General features: G+C 44.4%; 1 protein-coding gene across 2 annotated transcripts in view; it reads left to right on the forward strand.

The window, feature by feature from the left end:
• ENPP3 (ectonucleotide pyrophosphatase/phosphodiesterase 3) overlaps positions 1 to 19,571 on the forward strand; it is a 189,109-nt gene that overhangs the window by 102,006 nt on the left and 67,532 nt on the right. For both annotated transcript variants that reach the window (XM_073627288.1, XM_073627289.1), the window contains exons 15-16: positions 384 to 511; positions 776 to 842. In XM_073627288.1, coding sequence (XP_073483389.1) covers positions 384 to 511; positions 776 to 842 — 195 coding nt within the window. The remainder of the gene's footprint in view (positions 1 to 383; positions 512 to 775; positions 843 to 19,571) is intronic.

The following is a 19,571-nucleotide window of genomic DNA, read 5'->3' on the forward strand; positions in this document are numbered from 1 at the left end:
TTTAATAAATATGGTTAATAAAATCATGTTTTAATTTTACACGCGCTACTGCACCTGTAAAGACCCTGGGGCCATTTTGTATGTATACTTTGTTATCTATTGGGCATGTAGGCCTTTGGTTGTTTTAAACTAACACTAGCCATCCCTCCTTTGAATCCTTTTAATATAATTATTGATATAAATGTATCCACGCAGCTAATGTAATAAAAAAAAATACTTTTAGGAGCATGTCATGTAATAGTGCGCAGAAGAACTATCGGGGGATGGCTATCAGGACCTTCTACTCTTGAACTGGGAAGTTCAATAAACAGGCAGTGAGTCATAACAGAGGGCTAATCACACTACTTTGGCAAAATTATTTATGATTTGCTGTATTTTGACAGTGCCGCAAACCGGACCAGCATTTTAAGCCTTACTTGAAGCAAGACCTACCTAAACGATTCCACTATGCCAACAACATACGTATTGACAAAGTTAATCTCTATGTGGACAGACAGTGGCTTGTTGTAAGGTATAGTATATGCAAATTGTTTTATGGGTCATGACAATCAGTTATTAGTTGTAATTATTAGCGTGTTTGTATTACTTATAGAGGTCCACAGGGATGTAGCTAAAAATGAAGGTGTACAGTACTTATAGCCATAGTCTCATATTTTCTTTTGACCTGTAGGATTATTTTAAAGGAAATGAGAAATGTGGGCATGAAAACTGGATCTACACTCATAAACATTTTTTAGTGAAGAAGATGATCACTTCCCTCTTTCTTGTCAAACAGGGACAACACCTATACTTTCTGTGGAGGAGGAAACCATGGATATGACAATGAGTTCAAGAGCATGGAGGTAGGCACATTTCTTACTGAAACTATATAATATCATACATATAGAAATTAAGCTTTGTGTCCCAAAGACTTAAAGTGAACCTTTGACGAGACTTCAAACTGGCTACACGTGCTGAACAAATAGGAAAATAGGTCTGAATAAAGCGCTTCCTGATTCCAAACCATGGCACTAAAAAATAATTACATTTGGAATTTTGTAGTCATTACATTTTGAACCCGGACTGCTCTGTACAAATGAGTGGCAAACTCTGTTCACCCCCCCCCCCCATCTGTGACCCTACAGCCTTTTTATTTCACACTGCTAGTGGCAGTGTCACAGCAGTCGCACTTGTGACTGGACTCTTGAGTTCCGCCACTGTAGGGGGGCCCGCCACCGCCCGGGAGATAGTACACAGGTCATTCAAGGGCCACACAGTCCCCACTCCACCCATCCTCTCAGCCTGCACTCACGGGCACACTGCACTAGACATGTGCACACTGAAATATTTAGTTTCAGAGTTTCATTTTCGTCCGAAAAATAAATGTATTTAGTTACTCCCGAAATTCGTTTTTATTTATTTCGTCTTTCATTAAAAATTGCATTCGTCTGAAAATCCAAATTAATTAAGGTCGGATCTGTCATTGAAGGCTTATGGTGTCTGTCAAATGTTCAAAGAAGATTCGACGGAGCAGCTAAACTGTACGACGCTGCAATTGTACATTTCCGGTAGAATTTTCCGCCTACAAGCTAGCTGTAGTAGAATTCTAATGTTGTATGACTAGTAATAATTATCTTTATTAATTATTTTACTAGTCAACCAACATTAGAATTTTTGTATAGCCTATGGGCGGATGCATTTGACCGTAAATGTACGATTGCAGCGTCGTACAGTTTAGCTGCTCCGTCGATTCTTTTTAGAACTGTCGACAGACACCATAAGCCAAAGATTCGACGTTTGCATGTTTTCTGTTGCTTTGTCAAATCTTCGTCGTTCATCTCTGCTAGCAAATCGTAAGTGAAAGTAAGTTGGCTGTATGTGTGAACGTAGTTCTAGCTAATTTACTGCCGCTCCTCTTTGGTTACAATCGGCCAATAACATTCATCATCATCATCATTATTTTTATTTTACTTTCCCCACCCAATTCCAGCAGCGATCTTTTCTCCCTATGTCGAATCTTTTCTCTCTATGTCAAATCTTTTCCCTGTATGTCAAATCTCTCTATGTAGAATAATCTTGGACTAATAGAGTTAAGGTTAGGCACATTCGACCACAGGTTTGATAGACACAGATTGTTTTTGTCAGCGTCATGTCGAATCTCCTATCTATATCGAACTGTTGTCACAACTAAAATGAAAATAAAGCATTTGTTTATGTCGGATCTTTCCTTTTTCGTATTCTGCGCTTTCATTATCGTTTGTTAAAGCGATAACGAAAATACCTGATATTCGGACAAAAACGAATGCACATTTCTACACTGCACAGGCTCCGCCCATCCTTTCCACCCTCACTCATGAGCACAGTCCCCACCCGCTCTGCCCATCCTCTCCGCCTGCCTCGCCCATCCTCTCTGCCCGCACTCACGAGCACACTGCAAGTCCCCACTTGCTCTGCCCATCCTCCCCGCCCGCACTCACGGGCACACTGCACAGTCCCCACTCGCTCTGCCCATCCTCTCTGCCCGTACTCAGGGGTACTCACAGGCCCCGCCCATCCTCTCTGCCCGCCCAAGCAATACCTAGCATAGAGGGGGAACAAAGTGATCTGCGAGTGATCTGCAAGTGAGTGGCACTGATCCCATTCCTCAATATCAACACTGCTACTGATTCCTCCCCAAACCACCTCTACTGCCACTGATCCCCCCCCACCCCACTACTGCCACTGATACCCCCCACCCCACTACTGCCACTGATACCCCCCACCCCACTACTGCCACTGACACCCCCCACCCCACTACTGCCACTGATACCCCCCACCCCACTATTTCCACTGATACCCCCCACCCCACTACCGCTACTGATACCCCCCACCACCACAACTGCCACTGATACCCCACTACTGCCACTGATACCCCCCACCCCACTACTGCCACTGATACCCCCCACCACCACTACTGCCACTGATACCCCCACCACCACTACTGCCACTGATACCCCACCACCACCACTAATGCCACTACTGCCACTAATCCCCCCCCACACCACCACCACCACCACTAGTGCAACTGATACACTCCCCCTCACACCACCACTAGTGCCACTGATAACCCCCCCCACCACCACCACTGATACCCCCAGGCCACCACCACCACTGCTGCCACTGACCCACCCCCCACACCACACCACCATGACCACTACTGCCACTGATCTACCCCCCACACCACCACAACCACTGCTGCCACTGATCCCATCCCACAATCACCATCCCTGCCACTGATCCCATCCCCCCACCACTGTCACTCATCCCATCTAATCCCCCCTTCCACCACCACTCATCCCATCCCATCCTCCTCAACCACCACCCTCACCACTGATCCCATCCTCCCACCACCGCTGCCACTCATTTCATCCAATGCCCCCCACCGCTACCACTCATCTTATCCCACCCCCTCCCCCCAACCACCACCCTTGCCACTGATCCCATTCCCCCCACCACCTCTGCCACTCATCCCATTTAATCCCCCCTACTATTGATCCCAACCACCACCCTTGCCACTGATCCCATCCCCCTTCACCACTGCTAATCATTCCATCCCCCCCACCACCACTACCGCTGACACTGATCCCACCCCCCCAACCACCACTGCTTTATCAACAGATCCTCTCGTACTCTCAGGACTTCTTCTTCCATCCATCATAATGTTCCATTTGCCCACCCACTATGGGAATGCGAGCCCCTTGACTTTGGAACACCCTGCTTTCTGACATCGGCAACATTGACTTCCTACCCATCTTCAAATCACGTCTTTTTTTTTTTTTTTTTTTTAATAAATTTTTATTAAAGAAAAATAAAGACAAGATATACTTATATCACAAACTAGATACAAACTTGGTGAGAAAGCAAGATCAATTTCAACGCTCGGAAATTTACAATGAGTGTCATGAAGCCAGGAATACATTAACTACCTCTGTAAATTCAAGAGGGAAGATGAAAACTAATGTAATGATTGAGTAGAAAGAGGCTTCTTTTTATGCGAGCATAGGAATCAAAATATAAAAACAAGATGAAAAACCTTGCTTTAGTTAGAAAAGAGAGATAAAATAGGGAGAATAGAAAGAATGAAATACATAAAACTAGATAATGGGAAAGAAAATAAAGGGAGAGAAAGGGGATAGTAGATAAGATAGAGGGTGAAATGGGAAGGGGGGGAGGGGGATGCTGGCATGCATGTGCAAAATATTGAGTTATCGAAATTTAGATGGCGATGTATATTTGGTAGATTTATGGGGTTTGCACTATAATATCCTTATATGAGGGGGTGGACTGAAATTTTACCCAAGGAGCCCAAGTTAGTGAATGTTTTTCTGAAGTCCCTTTAATGTTATGGGTAATATTCTCCATGAGATGAACTTCATCAACCTTCTGAAGCCAGACTTTTATAGACGGAATTGTTGTCTGGCCCCATAAGGTAGGTATTAAAGCTTTGGCGGTGTTCAATAGGTGAGGAGTGAGTGAACGTTTATATGAACCTATGGGGGTTTTAGTGGCATGGAAAAGGACAGTCCATGGATCCATGGGTAAACTGATCTCCGAAATCTGTGAGATCAGATTGCAAATGGCCGTCCAAAATGGGCGAATGAGTGGGCAGAACCACCAGATATGTGCATGAGTGGCTTCGTTCCCACAGTTCCTCCAGCACAATGGGGAACTGGCAGGGAACATTTGGTGTAGTCTAACAGGGGTGTAGTGCCACCTGGTGAGTAATTTATAATTGACCTCTGCCATTTTAGAAGCAAGGGAGGAGGTGTGAGCTAATTGTAGAACCTTATCCTTTTGGTTGTCTGAGAGGGGGAGCCCAGATCAGTTTCCCACTTTGTCAGGAAGGGTGGAGAGGCGGGATTTTGAAGAGCAATAAGAGCTTTATAAAATAGAGAAATACTATGTAAGGGAGGGTCTTTTGGATGGAGTATTTCTTCTACGTTATTTAAATCTTGCAAACTTCTAAGCGGGTGAGGGAGGGAACTCAAGAAACGTTGCAGTTGATGATATCTCCATTTATCAAGAAACGTGGCGGGTTTAGGATCAAGGATCATATGTAATGGTTTAAGTGTGTTGCCACGGAGAACGTGATGTAGTAAGAGAGGTTCTTTCGGTCTCCATGATTTGAAGCCGGGATCTAATAAGCCTGGTAAAAAATATTTATGATTAAGGAGAGGTGTTAAAGGGGAGTCATACCCCCATGAGAATTTTTTATGCAGGGCATCCCATATATCTAATGAGGATATGGTGAGTGCTGAGGTGGTTCGGTCAAGATTCCTGCAGGAGCGAGGTATCCAAGGGACTACCGAGAGATCAGTGCCACTCAAAAGGTATTCAAGTTGTACCCACAATTTTGAATTAAAAGCATATTTCCAGTCGGCTATCCTAGACAGTACAACCGCTTGATAATACGACTTAGTGCCAGTCCCCCGGGGCCCTTGGAGCGAAACAGTAGCTCCCTAGATATCCTGGGGTGACTGTTCCTCCAAATAAAACGGGAGATCATGGTTTGCAAAATAGTAAAGAACCCTACTGGAACCCCCAGTGGGAGCATTTGAAAAAGAAAGAGTATGCGGGGTAATATATTCATTTTAATAATATTTACTTTTCCTAACCAAGTGTGAGATAGGCTGGACCATTTTCGTAAGTCCTCCCTAATCCTGTTAAGCAAAGGGATGTAGTTATGCCGGAAAAGGGAGTGGGGGTTGGGAGTGAGATAAATACCTAGGTATTTCATATGTTTTGGTTCCCATTTAAAGGGAAAGAGGGGCTTCAGGGAAGTCACCTCGGACTGGGAGAAATTAATGTTTAAAATTTCCGATTTAGATTTATTTTGAAGTTGGAGATTGACTGAAAGGTGGAAAATGCTGACATTAGGTTAGGTATTGAGATGCGTGGCTGCTGAATAAAAAATAGTATGTCGTCAGCGTAAGCTGCGTATTTATGGGAGCTTTTACCTACTTGTACGCCTTGAATATTACCATTGTTCCTAATTGTCGCTAGGAAGGGTTCTAAGGTAATGGCAAAGAGGAGGGGGGACAGGGGGCATCCCTGCCTAGTACCATTATGTAGGACAAAAGAGTCACTCAGCGTCCCATTGATTCTAATTTGTGCTGTGGGGTTAGAGTATAGGGATGAAATACGGTGATACATCTTAGGTCCCAATCCAAAATGTCTCAATGTCATCTTAAGATAGTCCCAGTCCACCCTATCAAATGCTTTTTCAGCATCAGTGGAAAGAAGTAGGGTGGGCTGGGCACTCCTTTGAACATACTGGATTAGGGAAATCGCTCTGAGGGAATTATCTTTTGCTTCTCTGTTGGGAATGAAACCTGATTGGTCTTTGGAGATCCAACTAGGCAATAGGGGGAGCAGGCGATTTGCCATTACTTTGGCAAATAATTTAATATCAGTATTTATTAATGAGATTGGCCTAAAACTGTTACAGAGGGTAGGGTCCTTATCGGGTTTAGGGATGACAGTAATGTGAGTGGAGAGGGATTCTGGGCGTAAGCCTGAGGAATGAGATACTGAGTTTGCATAAGCTGTGAGACGGGGAAGCAGAATGTCACTGAATGTTTTGTAGTATAAAATAGTGAACCCATCCGGTCCGGGTGCTTTACCGGAAGGGGTAGACTTCAAGGCAGCCTGAAATTCCTCTACCGAGAAATCTTCCTCCAGTTCTTTAAGGATAGACACAGGCAATTTAGGTAGATTAGCTTCTTTCAGGTAGGAGAGCATGTGTCTTCGTCTCTCTTTCTTTTTTTTTTTTTTTAATTATCTTTATTTGTCGTTTTTTCATAACAAATCATCCCCGCAGAGGACATAACCATAATACAGATCCCCCATGGTTACAAATAAAAACATACTGTCCCCCAATCCCATCCCCCCCTCCTCTACCCCCCAAACCACCCCTCCCCTCCCGACCCTACAGGACGTTTCTCGGAAGGAGCATCCCGCGTCGTAGTCTCTCTGTTCGTGATAATGAACCCTCCCTTGTTATACCTTTTTTATATAATCTCCTTTAAATAGGTCCAGGAACTTTTAAATTTAATCCAGCCTGTCCACTTCCCTGCGTGTTCTGTTTCCTCGTCGGGTTCCATTCCCCGCCCGTCTAGACTTTCAACATTAAATATTTTGTTGAGGCCAAAAAGCCAATCTCGCGTATTAGGGCTTGATGGGTTCAACCAGTTTAGAGCGATCTGTCTCTTAGCTACATCTAATACTATAGGGACCAGGGAAGATTTGTAACTCTTAACTGGATCCGGAGTCCCGTGGAATAAGCAGACCCATGGGTCTTCCACAATTTCCCTCCCCATAATATCCTTTGACAATGATAAAAAATTTTTCCAGTAGGCTTTAATGACAGGACACTGCCACCAAATGTGGGCCATTGTACCCACCGTTGAACACCCCCGCCAGCAAGTGTTGACCTTTGTCCTATCCATTTTACTTACTCTGTCTGGGGTGGCATACCATCTTGCTAGAACTTTATAATGGATTTCCGTTCTCCTATTGTCTAGTGCTGAATAGTGGGCCATCTTCAAAATGTTTTCTATCGTATTCCTATTACACTGTGATCCCAGTTCCAGCTCCCACTTTTTAATGTAGGGAGGCACCCCCAGCTCTTGTGCCACTCCCAATATTCTATATATTTGGGCTATCACGCCTCCTGCTTGCTCCTTTGTAGAGAGTTGCTCCAGCGGTCTGAGCTCTTCCATACTTCTGAGTGGCTTCGGAAGTTTATCAATAAAGTGGGAGAGCTGGAGGTACCTCCATCTATCCATCACCCAAAGTTCTGGTTCTCTACTCAATTCCGTGAAAGTGCGAATTTTCCCCTTGCTAATGAAATTTTTTAGTTGAATAGAATCCTCCTTTAACCAATTCCCTCCCACCTCCCGCCTCCCTGGTTCAAAAAATAAGTTATTTTTCATATATATCAACGGTGAATTATGTGCCCATTTGTGCTGTGTATGTGTCATATCCCAATATTTGAAAGTGTTGTGTGTTAACACGGACGTGCTAGTACCAAGTGCTCTAAATTTTGGGGGGTTCCATAGCAAATGTGCCAAATTATTGTTGCTCAAAGAATACTCAATATCCACCCATCGCTTGTCCACCCCTTTTTTACCCCAATCAGTGACCCGTGAAAGCACTACAGCTATGTAGTACCTATTGAAATCTGGTAGGGTTATTCCCCCTTTTTTTTCCCCTCTACTCAGTGTTGCATAGGAGATACGCGGTTTCTTGCCACCCCAGACAGCTTCTCTTATTAACTTTCTCAAGGCCTTTAAGAAATACCTTGGTAATGGGATAGGCAACAGCTGGAATTTATACAAAATTTTCGGAGTTATCACCATTTTAACCGCATTTGCTCGCCCGAACCATGAGAGGGGCCTAGACCGCAGCCTTCTAGCCTCTTGCCTGATGTCGTCTAGCAAAGGGATATAGTTTTTTTGGTATATCTCTTTGAAAGTATTAGCTAGTTTGATTCCTAGATACCTGATCTCCTTTTTCCAGGGGAAAGGGAACACTGCAGCTAAATGGTCTTCTTCCTGCTTACCCAAACTGATATTTAAAATCTCGGACTTCCTAGGGTTAATTTTAAAGTTTGATACTTCTCCATATATTCTAAGGATTCGGAGCACATTAGGTAGGGTTATTCTGGGATTTGAGATAAAAAATAAAATATCATCGGCAAATGCCGCCAACTTGTGATCCTCGGTTCCCACCTTTACCCCACTGCAGTCAGGACTATTCCGAATGGAAGCCAGAAGAGGTTCGAGGGACAGGACGAACAGGAGGGGGGAAAGCGGACAGCCCTGCCTAGTTCCGTTTATCATCCCAAAGGGTTTAGAGATGGCCCCATTAACTCTTACAACTGCAGTTGGGCTACTGTATAGAACCCTAATCCAGGAGATGAACCTGGATCCAAACCCCATGGTTTCCATCGTGTTCATCAAGAACTCCCAGTCTACCCTATCGAATGCCTTTTCGGCATCTATCGACAGGAATAGAGCTGGGGGTCCCTCTCGTCTACAGAACTCCGACAGAAGCACCGCCCGTACCCCATTATCCCTGCACTGTCTGCTCGGGACAAAGCCGGCCTGGTCCTGGTGTACCAGGCCGGCCATACATCCCTTCAGTCTGTTGGCCAACACCTTGGCATATAATTTAACATCAGCGTTCAACAGGGATATGGGCCGATAACTTGAGCACAGTCTGGCGTCCTTCCCTTCTTTCAGTATCAGGGTAATTGTAGCGGTTAATGCCTCGCCTCCCATCCCGCACCTAGTGCCGAGTTCATTCCAATATTGGCACAGCCTAGGGACCAGTAAATGTCTCATTTTCTCTAGGTAAATGGTGGAGAAACCGTCGGGGCCTGGGCTCTTGCCCTTCGGGGAGTCTCTCAGGGCTGCTAGGATTTCCTCTTCCTCAATTGGTTTATCCAAGAGATCCCTGTCCTCTATAGTCAGCCCCATTAGTCCTGCCCTTTTTAGGAATTCCATGCCCCTGGCTGACCGGGAACTGTCCTCCCCCCCCGCTGTCCAATAGAGTAAAGGTCAGCGTAAAATTTTCTAAACTCCTCTGCCATACCACGACTGGTCGCTATCGCTTTGCCTCCTTTGTTGTGTATTTTATCAATAAAGTTCCTACCTCTTTTTTTCCTTATTAATCTGGCCAGGTGTTTACTCGACTTATTTGCCCAAAGGTATTTATCTCTAGTTATTAAATTGATAGCTCTCTTGGCCTCCTGCTCCATCGTGTCCCTCAGCTCCTCCCTCTTGGCGACCATTAAGTGATAACAGTCCTGATCCTGCCCCTTAGCCTTTTTATGCACTTGTTCTAAGCGAAAAATTTCCTCTATCAGCTTTCCCCTTTCTTCCTTCTTTTTTTTTTTCCGTCCTGCTCCTATGGATATAAGTATCCCTCGGATAAAGGCTTTATGTGCCTCCCATAAAGTGGATGGTGATACCTCACCCGTGTCGTTTATTTTAAAGAAGAGGTCCAACTCGTCCTGGATCTGCTCTACAACTTCGGGGACCCTCAACAAATCCTCGTTCAGCTTCCACGAGAAGGGGCATCCCCCCGCTTCGGGAATCTTCAATCTCATCGTGATTGGGGAGTGGTCCGAAAGGGACATTATTTCTATTCTGGTTTCTGCAACCCACTCCAGTAAACTATGGTCCACAAAGATGTAGTCCAGTCTGGAGTAGGTCCCGTGCACAGGGGAGAAGAAGGTGAAATCCCTCTCTTTAGCATGTTGCAGTCTCCACACATCCATTAACTGGTTGCGGAGTAATTTCCGCCTAATTGCCCCTAATAACACCTTCCTTATCCCCTGGGCACAGGACGTACTATCCAGAGCGGGGTCCAAGCAAAAATTTAAATCCCCTGCCAGGACCACCTCCCCTTCCCCAAATTCCAACAGCTTTTCCAATGCTTGTCCCAAAAAAATCGTTGGATTCCTATTTGGGCAGTAAACATTCGCCAACGTAAACTTCCTTGCTCCGATAGATCCTTTTAGAAAAATATAACGACCTTCCGGGTCCGTCAATCTTTCCCTCAGTGAGAAATTCGAAGCCCTAGATAACCCAATGGCGACTCCCTTTGACCCCCTGTCAGGGGAGTCCCCATAGAACCACTGAGGAATCCTAGGGGAAGACAGCCTGATTCTGGTATCAAGGGTCAAATGGGTCTCCTGTAAGAAAACCATGTCCCCTCGTAGGAGGCACAGTTCCCTTAATATTTTGTGTCTCTTCCTAGGCGAATTTAGCCCTTTTACATTGTATGATATGAATTTAAGCTCAGGCATATCCAGGTGAGTAGACATTCTCCTCTGTACTCAGCTCCTCTCGAACATAACCTGCAGGAACCCCTTTCCTACCCTTATCCCCTCCCCCCTTCTTCTGCTCCTAAGAAAAAAAATTTATATACTCTCCTCTCTTCCCCAGCTCCCCCCCCCACCCCCTAGCCCTGCCTCCTTCAGTAATTATAACAGATCAGGGATGGGGATGCCCAGATTGTTACAGAAGTCCTGCGTCTCCTCCAGGTATCTCATTTTATATGATCTTCCATCCTTCGTGACTATCAGGGACGTTGGAAACACCCAGCTATATTTGAGGTTTGCCCTCCTGAGTTGATCGAGGATTGGTCTCATCTGTCTTCTCCGCTCCAGGGTACCAGCTGATAGATCAGTGAATATCTGCAGGTTTTTTTTTCAAAACTTATAGGAGGGGCCCCTTTTAAGTTCTTCCAGATTTTTTCTTTGTCCTCATATTGATGAAATTTGACAATGACGTCTCTAGGAGTGTCTTGCTTTATATGGGGGGGCTTCCTTATTCTATGAACCCTGTCGATCCTTAAGGCTTCCTCTTCTCGCCTGCCCAACAGAGGGTTGAATATCTTCCTCATCTTCTCTCCCAGATCCTCATTTTGTTGTTCAGGGATAGATCTGATGCGTAGGTTTTGCCGCCGACTCTGGTTCTCCTACTCTTCCAGTCTAAACGTCAATAGACGATTTTCATTTTGAATCTTCCTGACTTGTTCTTTTAAGTCTGAGATTTCTTTGGCTTGAATACCTGAGGCCTCTTCGGCTTCCTCTACCCGGCGGAGAAGATGTCCCATGTCAGAGCGGACGCTTGAGATCTCCGCTTTTATGACATTTTCTAATTTTGTTTCCAGTTTAGCAAACATTTCACTCATGTCTGATTTACTGGGAACAAGAGCCATAATTCTTTGCTCATCAACTGCGCTCCATGCGGTCGCACCCTCCATATCCGTCTCATCATGGGTTCTGTCCCCCTGTCCCCCCTTCTGTTTCAGTTGCTCCTTTTTCTTCTCCTTTGTACCTGAGTGTTTCATCTCCATTCCTGGGCTCTTTGCATTTGCATCTTTTAAGTATTTTTGTATAGAACTGGTGTTTAGGCTCTCTCTTGTGTTCTGGGGTTCCGTTGTTCTTGATGAACGGCCTCTCATGCTTCTGCTCCTTATCCCTATTTGCCCCTTATAACGATTGAGTGAAAGGGAGTGTCACAATCACCCCCTCTAAGTACTTCTCTGCTTTAGGAATCTCCTTTCCTCCTCAGACCGTGGAGGTGAAGGGCATGCTGCTCGATTGGGACCTGTATACAGTCTCTGAGGTATGTATACCGTCTTCTCCCTCCTTCCAGATCGCAGTATATGCTGAAGGTAGTTATCTTACAACTGCTTCTATGTTAAGGTCCTATCTAAACTCTGGAACCGTACTCGAGAGAGGGGAGAGGAGCCCCTAATTTGATGAAGGTGACTGGTTAAGGGAGGAAGGGAGTAGAGGGAGCTGGTCAGACCTCGCGTAGGGCGCTGCACAACAAATGCCCAGCCTCTCAAATCAATTGCCGATTAAAAGCTTCTAGACAAACAACCTAGAGGCAATACTGCTCAGTTTGGACGCCGAAAAAGCCTTTGACAGGCTGGGCTGGCCCTTCCTGTTCGCGACTCTCAACCGGGCTGGTATTGAGGGCCCGTTCCTTCGAGCTATCACCCACCTATACTCGGCCCCAACAGCCCAGGTTCGCACTAACTTTGCAACTTCCCCTACTTTTTTAATTTCTAATGGGACCCGCCAAGGCTGCCCACTCTCCCCTCTTTTATATGCCCTATGCATTGAACCACTGGCAGCACATATCAGAAACAACCCAAATGTACACGGTATACCAGTCCGTACTAGAGATTTCAAAATCTCCTTATTTGCAGATGATGTCCTCCTCACTCTCACCCAACCCCGCATATCTCTTCCGAATTTACAAGCAGAGCTGGAGAGATATAGCACCCTCTCGGGTTACAAAATTAATAGCTCCAAGACAGAGGTTCTCCCTCTTAATTTAACACCCCAGACATTCTCAACGCTTTCACAAACTTTTCCATATTCTTGGCGGACCTCTTCCTTAAAATATCTAGGGGTGCATATCACTCCCACATACGACACTCTATACAAGGCCAACTTCCCCCAAATATTCGCTTCTATTAGAACCTCCTTAAATAAATGGAGATCCCTGAAATTGTCCCTTTTTGGTAGACTTGCAACCTTGAAGATGACGATACTACCTAGACTTCTATATTTGTTCGAGACGCTCCCTATCCCCATCCCGAGTTCACACCTAAAAAAACTTCAGGGTGACCTAATAAACTTCTTTTGGAATTATAAAAGACACCGTGTTGCTAGATCAGTTCTATACGCCCCACGTACCCAAGGAGGACTGGCGTTCCCCAATATAGCTAAGTACTATCTAGCAGCCCAACTAAGACCTATAGCCTCCTGGTGTACCCTACACGCTTACAATAGGTGGACACAGATAGAAAAGTTATGGCTAGCCCCTATACACCCAAATTCCATGCTTTGGAGCTCTGATATACCTCCAAACAGCGTACAATTGCTAGGACCAATGGCTCTTCTACGTACACTATGGCGACGGGCCAAACTGAAATATCCACTCACCACAATGACGTCCCCAGTCACCTCATTTCTATTCACACCCAATATCCCTGACAGCTTAACCTCACAGATGTCCCACTTCTGGATGGACAAGGCTATATTTCGGTATGGACAACTAATTGACCCTAAAACTAGAATGCTACGATCCTTCCAAGAACTACAAAAAATTTTTGATCTTCCCAAACAGGCTTTTTTCAGTTACCTACAAATACGCCATTATGCACAATCGCTGAGGTCGAATTTAAGATTCTCTCCCCTGACAGACTTCGAAAAACTATGTTTAGAGGGCTCGTCCCCTAAAGGCATGATTTCACGTTCCTACCAAATACTGGTCACTGATTTCTCACCAGATGGGCCACGACACCCATATATGGCTAAGTGGGAGCAGGCTTTGGGCTCAGATCTATCCCTTAAGACCTGGCAATTTATATGGAACCAGGCTACTAAAAGCTCCATATGTACGCTTTATAAAGAAAATCAATACAAAATACTATTCCATTGGTATCAGACCCCTGACCTGCTCCACTCTATATATCCCACAGCCGACTCTCGCTGTTGGAGATGCTATAAGGATAGGGGAACACTATTTCATGTCTATTGGACCTGCCCTCTAATCAGCCCTTACTGGAGTATGGTACAATCCCTACTCCAGTCTATCTTTGATACTGGAGTGCTTCTAGATCCGAAGATCTTTCTCTTAGGCCTTCCGCCTACCACCTTCTCAAAAACCTCCAAAAAACTTTTAGCGCATGTGCTTACTGCAGCACGCTGCCTGGTGGCTCTAAAATGGAAAAAAAGAGAGACTCCTTCACTGACTGAGCTGCACTCCAGGATTAGAGATGTTAAAAGAATGGAATATCTTACGGCCTCATTAAATGATACTCTTGAGAAACATAACCGTATTTGGGAACCCTGGGTTCTGTTTGAGACCCCTGTGACTTAATGATATAGGTCATTCATGTACCTATAACCCATCCCCCACAGACGTGTCCCGGGTTTGGTGATGGGTGGCGACCTTCCCCCCCCTCTTCTCTCCCCCCTCTACCTACTCTCTTTTTTCTCTCTTTTTTACTGTTTTAAATTTTTTTTTTTTTTTTTTTCCTTTTTGTGAAACTATATACATATGTAAAGGGTACTAATGGATACAAAGTATGAAACGTTTAACTGTCTAGTTAATCTACTCCGTTTCATTACTAACTGTTTATATTACCAGGCTTAACCGTCCAATGTTTGGATGACTATGTGCCAAATTGAAATGTGACACTATGACTTCTTTTTAATCCTGTACCCAATACTATAGTGCTGTAATTGTTAATTTTTCTTCTGTTGAAAAATAATAAAAATTGTCAATTATAAAAAAAAAAAAAAAAGTGCGCATCCACGTATGCTCGGGTTCCGGCAGATGTCCACCGTCTCTGTGTAGCAAGTACCAGAAAATGGGGGTATCGGTGATTAGACTCCAGAGTGTGCCAATCAATCAATAAAGCTGATATAATAATCCAAAGAAGGAGTGCCATGCTCCTATCCCCTCATGATGTTCTCTGCCAATGAAACACATTGAGCCACTGGTACTCTGGTAAGAGGCTGTGGAGTGCTTCTTGGTGAAGGGCACGGATGATGAACACTTATCCACTGGCCGACAATTTTTTGGAGGACGTTTTATCTGTTTTTTCACTTGGCACTTTTATTGTTTGAACACTTATATGGTGCATGTTCTGGTATTTGTTGCGCGGTAATTCTGGACGTTTGTTGTAGTTTGAGTATATGTGAATGCACCTTTATAACTACTTGCCAATTATTATCTTTACTGTATATAATATGATCCCCTGTCAGCCTATTGTCAGAAGTACCGCACAAAATATACAGCCGTTGCCAAAAGTTTTGAGAATGACACAAATATTACATTTTAACAAAGTGTGCTACTTCAGACGTTTTTAGATCTTTATGTCGGATGTTACTATGGTATACTGAAGTATAATTACAAGCATTTCATAAGTGTCAAAGGCTTTTATTGACAATTACATTAAGTTTTTGCAGTGTTGACCCTTCTTTTTCAAGACCTCTGCAATTCCCCCTGGCATGCTGTCAATCAACTTCTGGGCCACATCCTGACTGATGGCAGCCCATTTTTGCATAATCAATGCTTGGAGTTTGCTAGAATTTGTGGGGGCTTTTTGTGCACCCACCTTTCGAGGATTGACCACAAGTTCTCAAAGGGATTAAGGTTTGGGGAGTTTCCTGGCCATGGACCCAAAATATTGATGTTTTGTTCCCCAAGCCGCTTAGTTATCACTTTTGCCTTATGGCAAGGTGCTCCATCATGCTGGAAAGGGAATTGTTCATCACCAAACTGTTATTGGATGGTTGGGAGAAGTTCTCTGAGGATGTTTTTGTACCATTCTTTAATTCATGGCTGTGTTCTTAGGCTAAATTGTGAGTGAGCCCCCTCCCTTCGCTGAGAAGCAACCCCCCACATGAATGGTCTCAGGATACGTTACTGTTGGCATGACACAGGACTGATGGTAGTGCTCACCTTTTCTTCTCTGGTTTTTTCCAGATCCCCCAAAACAATTGAAAAGGGTCTGGATGCACAAATAGCCTACCAGGCTGATGTCTTAACATGTTATTTGAAATTTTGCTTTTTTTTAGGGCTTTGTATGAGGCATACACAAAAACACACGCACATGCAAAAATATGCACTTAAACTATATGATCTTTCCTGAAACTTTAGCTATTTTGCATTCATTCTTTCAAAAAGCAGTATTATACTTATCAATGGAAAATGTATGTCTTTTGATGCTTTTAAGGGAATCTCCAGACAATAATGTAATGTATGTCATATGATTCTATGCTTCACCACTTGTTATTACCACTTTTGAGGATCTGAGGATGTCACTTGTCTTCTGTCCTCAGGAAAAAAAGATTTGTACAAGAGATTTACAAGGAATTTAAAATTTTGAGGACAAGCATTTGGGTCAGCAGTGCTGCTTGGATCAAGAAGGGAACACCACTTGTCCTGAATGTTAGTGCAAATAAAAACATATTATGGACAGCAGGAAAGGGAAGGGGAAGAAAAAGAAGGGGAAAAAAAGAAAAAAAAAGAAAAAAAAAGAAAAAAAAAAAAAAAAAAAAAAAAAAAAAGCTTCTAGACAGGAGGGGGGGGGACCGAGGGGGGCCACGATAGTCCGTTCCTTTTTGCAAGGCCTATAGCGGTTAGTGGCAAGGAGTCCTGTTTGACTATATTTTCCTAGTCTCCCAGTCTCACATCGGGTGATCACAATCTAACCCGCACAGTTCATGACATGACATAGCAAGTCAATGGTAGTAGCAAAGATAGCCCGAAGCCTCTCCTACCTTGCTTCTTCTGTCACAGACGGCTACGGAAGGCAATGGTTCCTTTAGCTTCTTAACTTTGCTCCTTGTTGTCACGTCCAGCACCCAGGTCCAAGCGAAAACAGCGGCTCCACTCTGTGCATCCTCTGACCGGAAATCATAAGCTGCTGGTCCTGTCAGTTCACAGCGTCAAGCCTCATAGGAGTGAGGGTAACCCATGAAAGCCTCGTTGCTGTGCGTGGTGGTCCCGGGGGGAGTACACAGCACCGCTACCACAACTTCAGCCGGTTCAGCAGGGGGGACTAGTAGGGCGGGTGGGCGGCTGAGCGCTCGTTCTTATGCCGGCCTCTCACGGTCTCTCACCCCGCAAGGCATCTCCATAGAGCGTAGGCGCTCCATCTCAGCCTCCCTTGGAGCCGGCGCCGGGCCCCTCCCCTGTGCTGATGTCAGACACACATCCGCACCAGCTGGGCCACCTGTTCGTCTCTCTTTCTGAGGTAAAGAGGACAAGTCATTTTTGACACAGTAGAGATCCGCATAGAACTCCTTGAAGGCCTTAGCAATGTCTGGAGTTGCATGGGCAAGCTCTCCTGATGAAAGTTTAATTTTAAGAATAAAAGACTGCGTTTGTTTAGCTTTTAATGACCTAGCCAGTAATCTACTTGGTTTGTTTCCCCACTCATAACATTTCTGTGATATGCGTTGGAATTTTCTCTTAGTGTCTAAATTAAGAAGAGACTTTAATTCCTCTCGTTTAAGTGTGAGGGATTGGAGGTGCTCAATATGGAGAGAGAGTTTATGTTGCTTGTCCAGATCAGCTATTTGTTGTAAGATCTGTTCGAGTCGCTGACCATGCTCCCTTTTCTTTCTGGCACCAAGCTCGATAAAACGGCCTCTAATAGTAGCCTTATGAGCTTCCCAAACTATGGAGGGAGAGGTGTCAGAGGGTTTGTTTTCCTTGAAATATTGTGAGAGATAAGAGGCCAGTATGGAAACCTCAGCTTCATTAGTAAGAAGGGAGTCGTTAAGTTTCCAGTTATTAGTGCGGCGTGCTAAGGAAGGCATAGTCAACGTCATCGACACAGGTGCGTGATCCGAGATAGTTGCAGTACCTATGTGAGTAGACTGTAAGAGGGGGAGATGAAAATGATCTAGGAATATATTGTCAATTCTAGAATATGATTGGTGTGTTGTGGAGAAATGTGAGAAATCCTTCACCTTGGGATGGAGGAGGCGCCAGACATCCATTAATTGGAGGTCCATGAGTCTCCTTTTGACAAATTTCAGGCGTTTAAAGAAAATATTAGAGCGGCCTTGGGACATGTCTATTGTTGGGTCTAGAGACATGTTAATGTCACCTGCTAAAATAGTAAGACCTTTGGCGAAATGTGATAGTTTGGTTAGAATTTGTGAAAAAAAGGTAGGCTGATTTTGGTTTGGGCAATATACATTTGCAAGGGTGCATTGGGTATTACCTATGAAGCCCTTGAGGAAGAGAAAGCGACCGGAATCATCAGCTAGCATGTCAGACAAGCGAAAGGATACATTTCTGCTAAACCCAATGGCCACTCCCTTAGCTTTGTTAGTGTCAGATAAGCTGTAGTACCATTGCGGAAAGTGGGGTGAGGTCAATTTAACCGGAGTTGTATGGGTTAAGTGCGTTTCTTGAAGAAAAGCAATAGAGCATGCGGCTTGTTTTAGTTCACGGAATGTTTGGTGCCGCTTAGCTGCGACATTAAGACCCCAACATTGTACGATAAGAACTTCAACGTAACCATTGTTACATCAAAGCGGGATCCTTCAGCCTATACTTCCATGCATGCCAGCAGGGGGAGGGGAGGTGAGGAGAGAGGGGGAAGAGGAGAGAACAGAGTAAAGAGTAGAAAAAAAGAAAAGAAGGAGAGAGTGAACATATAGAAAAATCATATACATGAATTAAAGAACTTGTGGGAAACACATGAATAACACGCAGAAATCTGCAGTGGTCCCATTGGGGAAAGAGAGAGCGAGCAGCCATCCAAAACCTTGAACAGGGATTGGATAAAATAACTTTAAGGTCGCACGCACTCGCCAACCCCAGAAGGAGGGGGGGACAGGGTTATGTTGTAGGGGAGGGGCAATAAAAGAAACGTGCCCCGACAGCACTCGGCCTGTAAAAAAATAAATAACTTATAACTAGAAATGAATAATTAGTTCCAGTTAAATAAAAAGGTTATGTAGGCAGGAGCAAAAATCAACTTAAACATTGAAATTCCTACAAGGCAGCACATGTTGTAGACCATACTGATGCGGCAACAAAACAACAAAAAAAAAAAAAAAACATAAAAGGAGATCAGTGGTCTAGCTAGTCACAGGTCAAAGTCTACCAAGTATAGTCAGGTAAATTTGCAAAAAATTGTAGTTGAAACCTGACTTGGTGCCAGTAAACTGTAGGAGATTGAACATCTGTACTGGTGGAATGTGGTTGAATGAAAAGAAAGAAAAATAAAGAACAAATTTGCACAATTCAACCGTGCTTTTGTGCAGATCCTGGGAGGGAGGTGCGTCCTGTCTTTGAAGGGGTTTTTCTCCAAACTGAATCCGCGAGGTTCGAAAATTTAGGAATTGAGTCCTGCCATCCTGGGAGTTCCAAGGGCGGAAGATTAAGAGCCTGCAAAAAGGTTGTGAGTTCCTCCGAGAACCTTAGTGTATGGGAACGGCCATTTTTTGTGGCAATCAGGCAGGCTGGGAAGCCCCATCTATATGT

This window comes from Aquarana catesbeiana, linkage group LG04 (assembly GCF_042186555.1).
Source record: "Aquarana catesbeiana isolate 2022-GZ linkage group LG04, ASM4218655v1, whole genome shotgun sequence".
Taxonomy (NCBI): domain Eukaryota; kingdom Metazoa; phylum Chordata; class Amphibia; order Anura; family Ranidae; genus Aquarana; species Aquarana catesbeiana.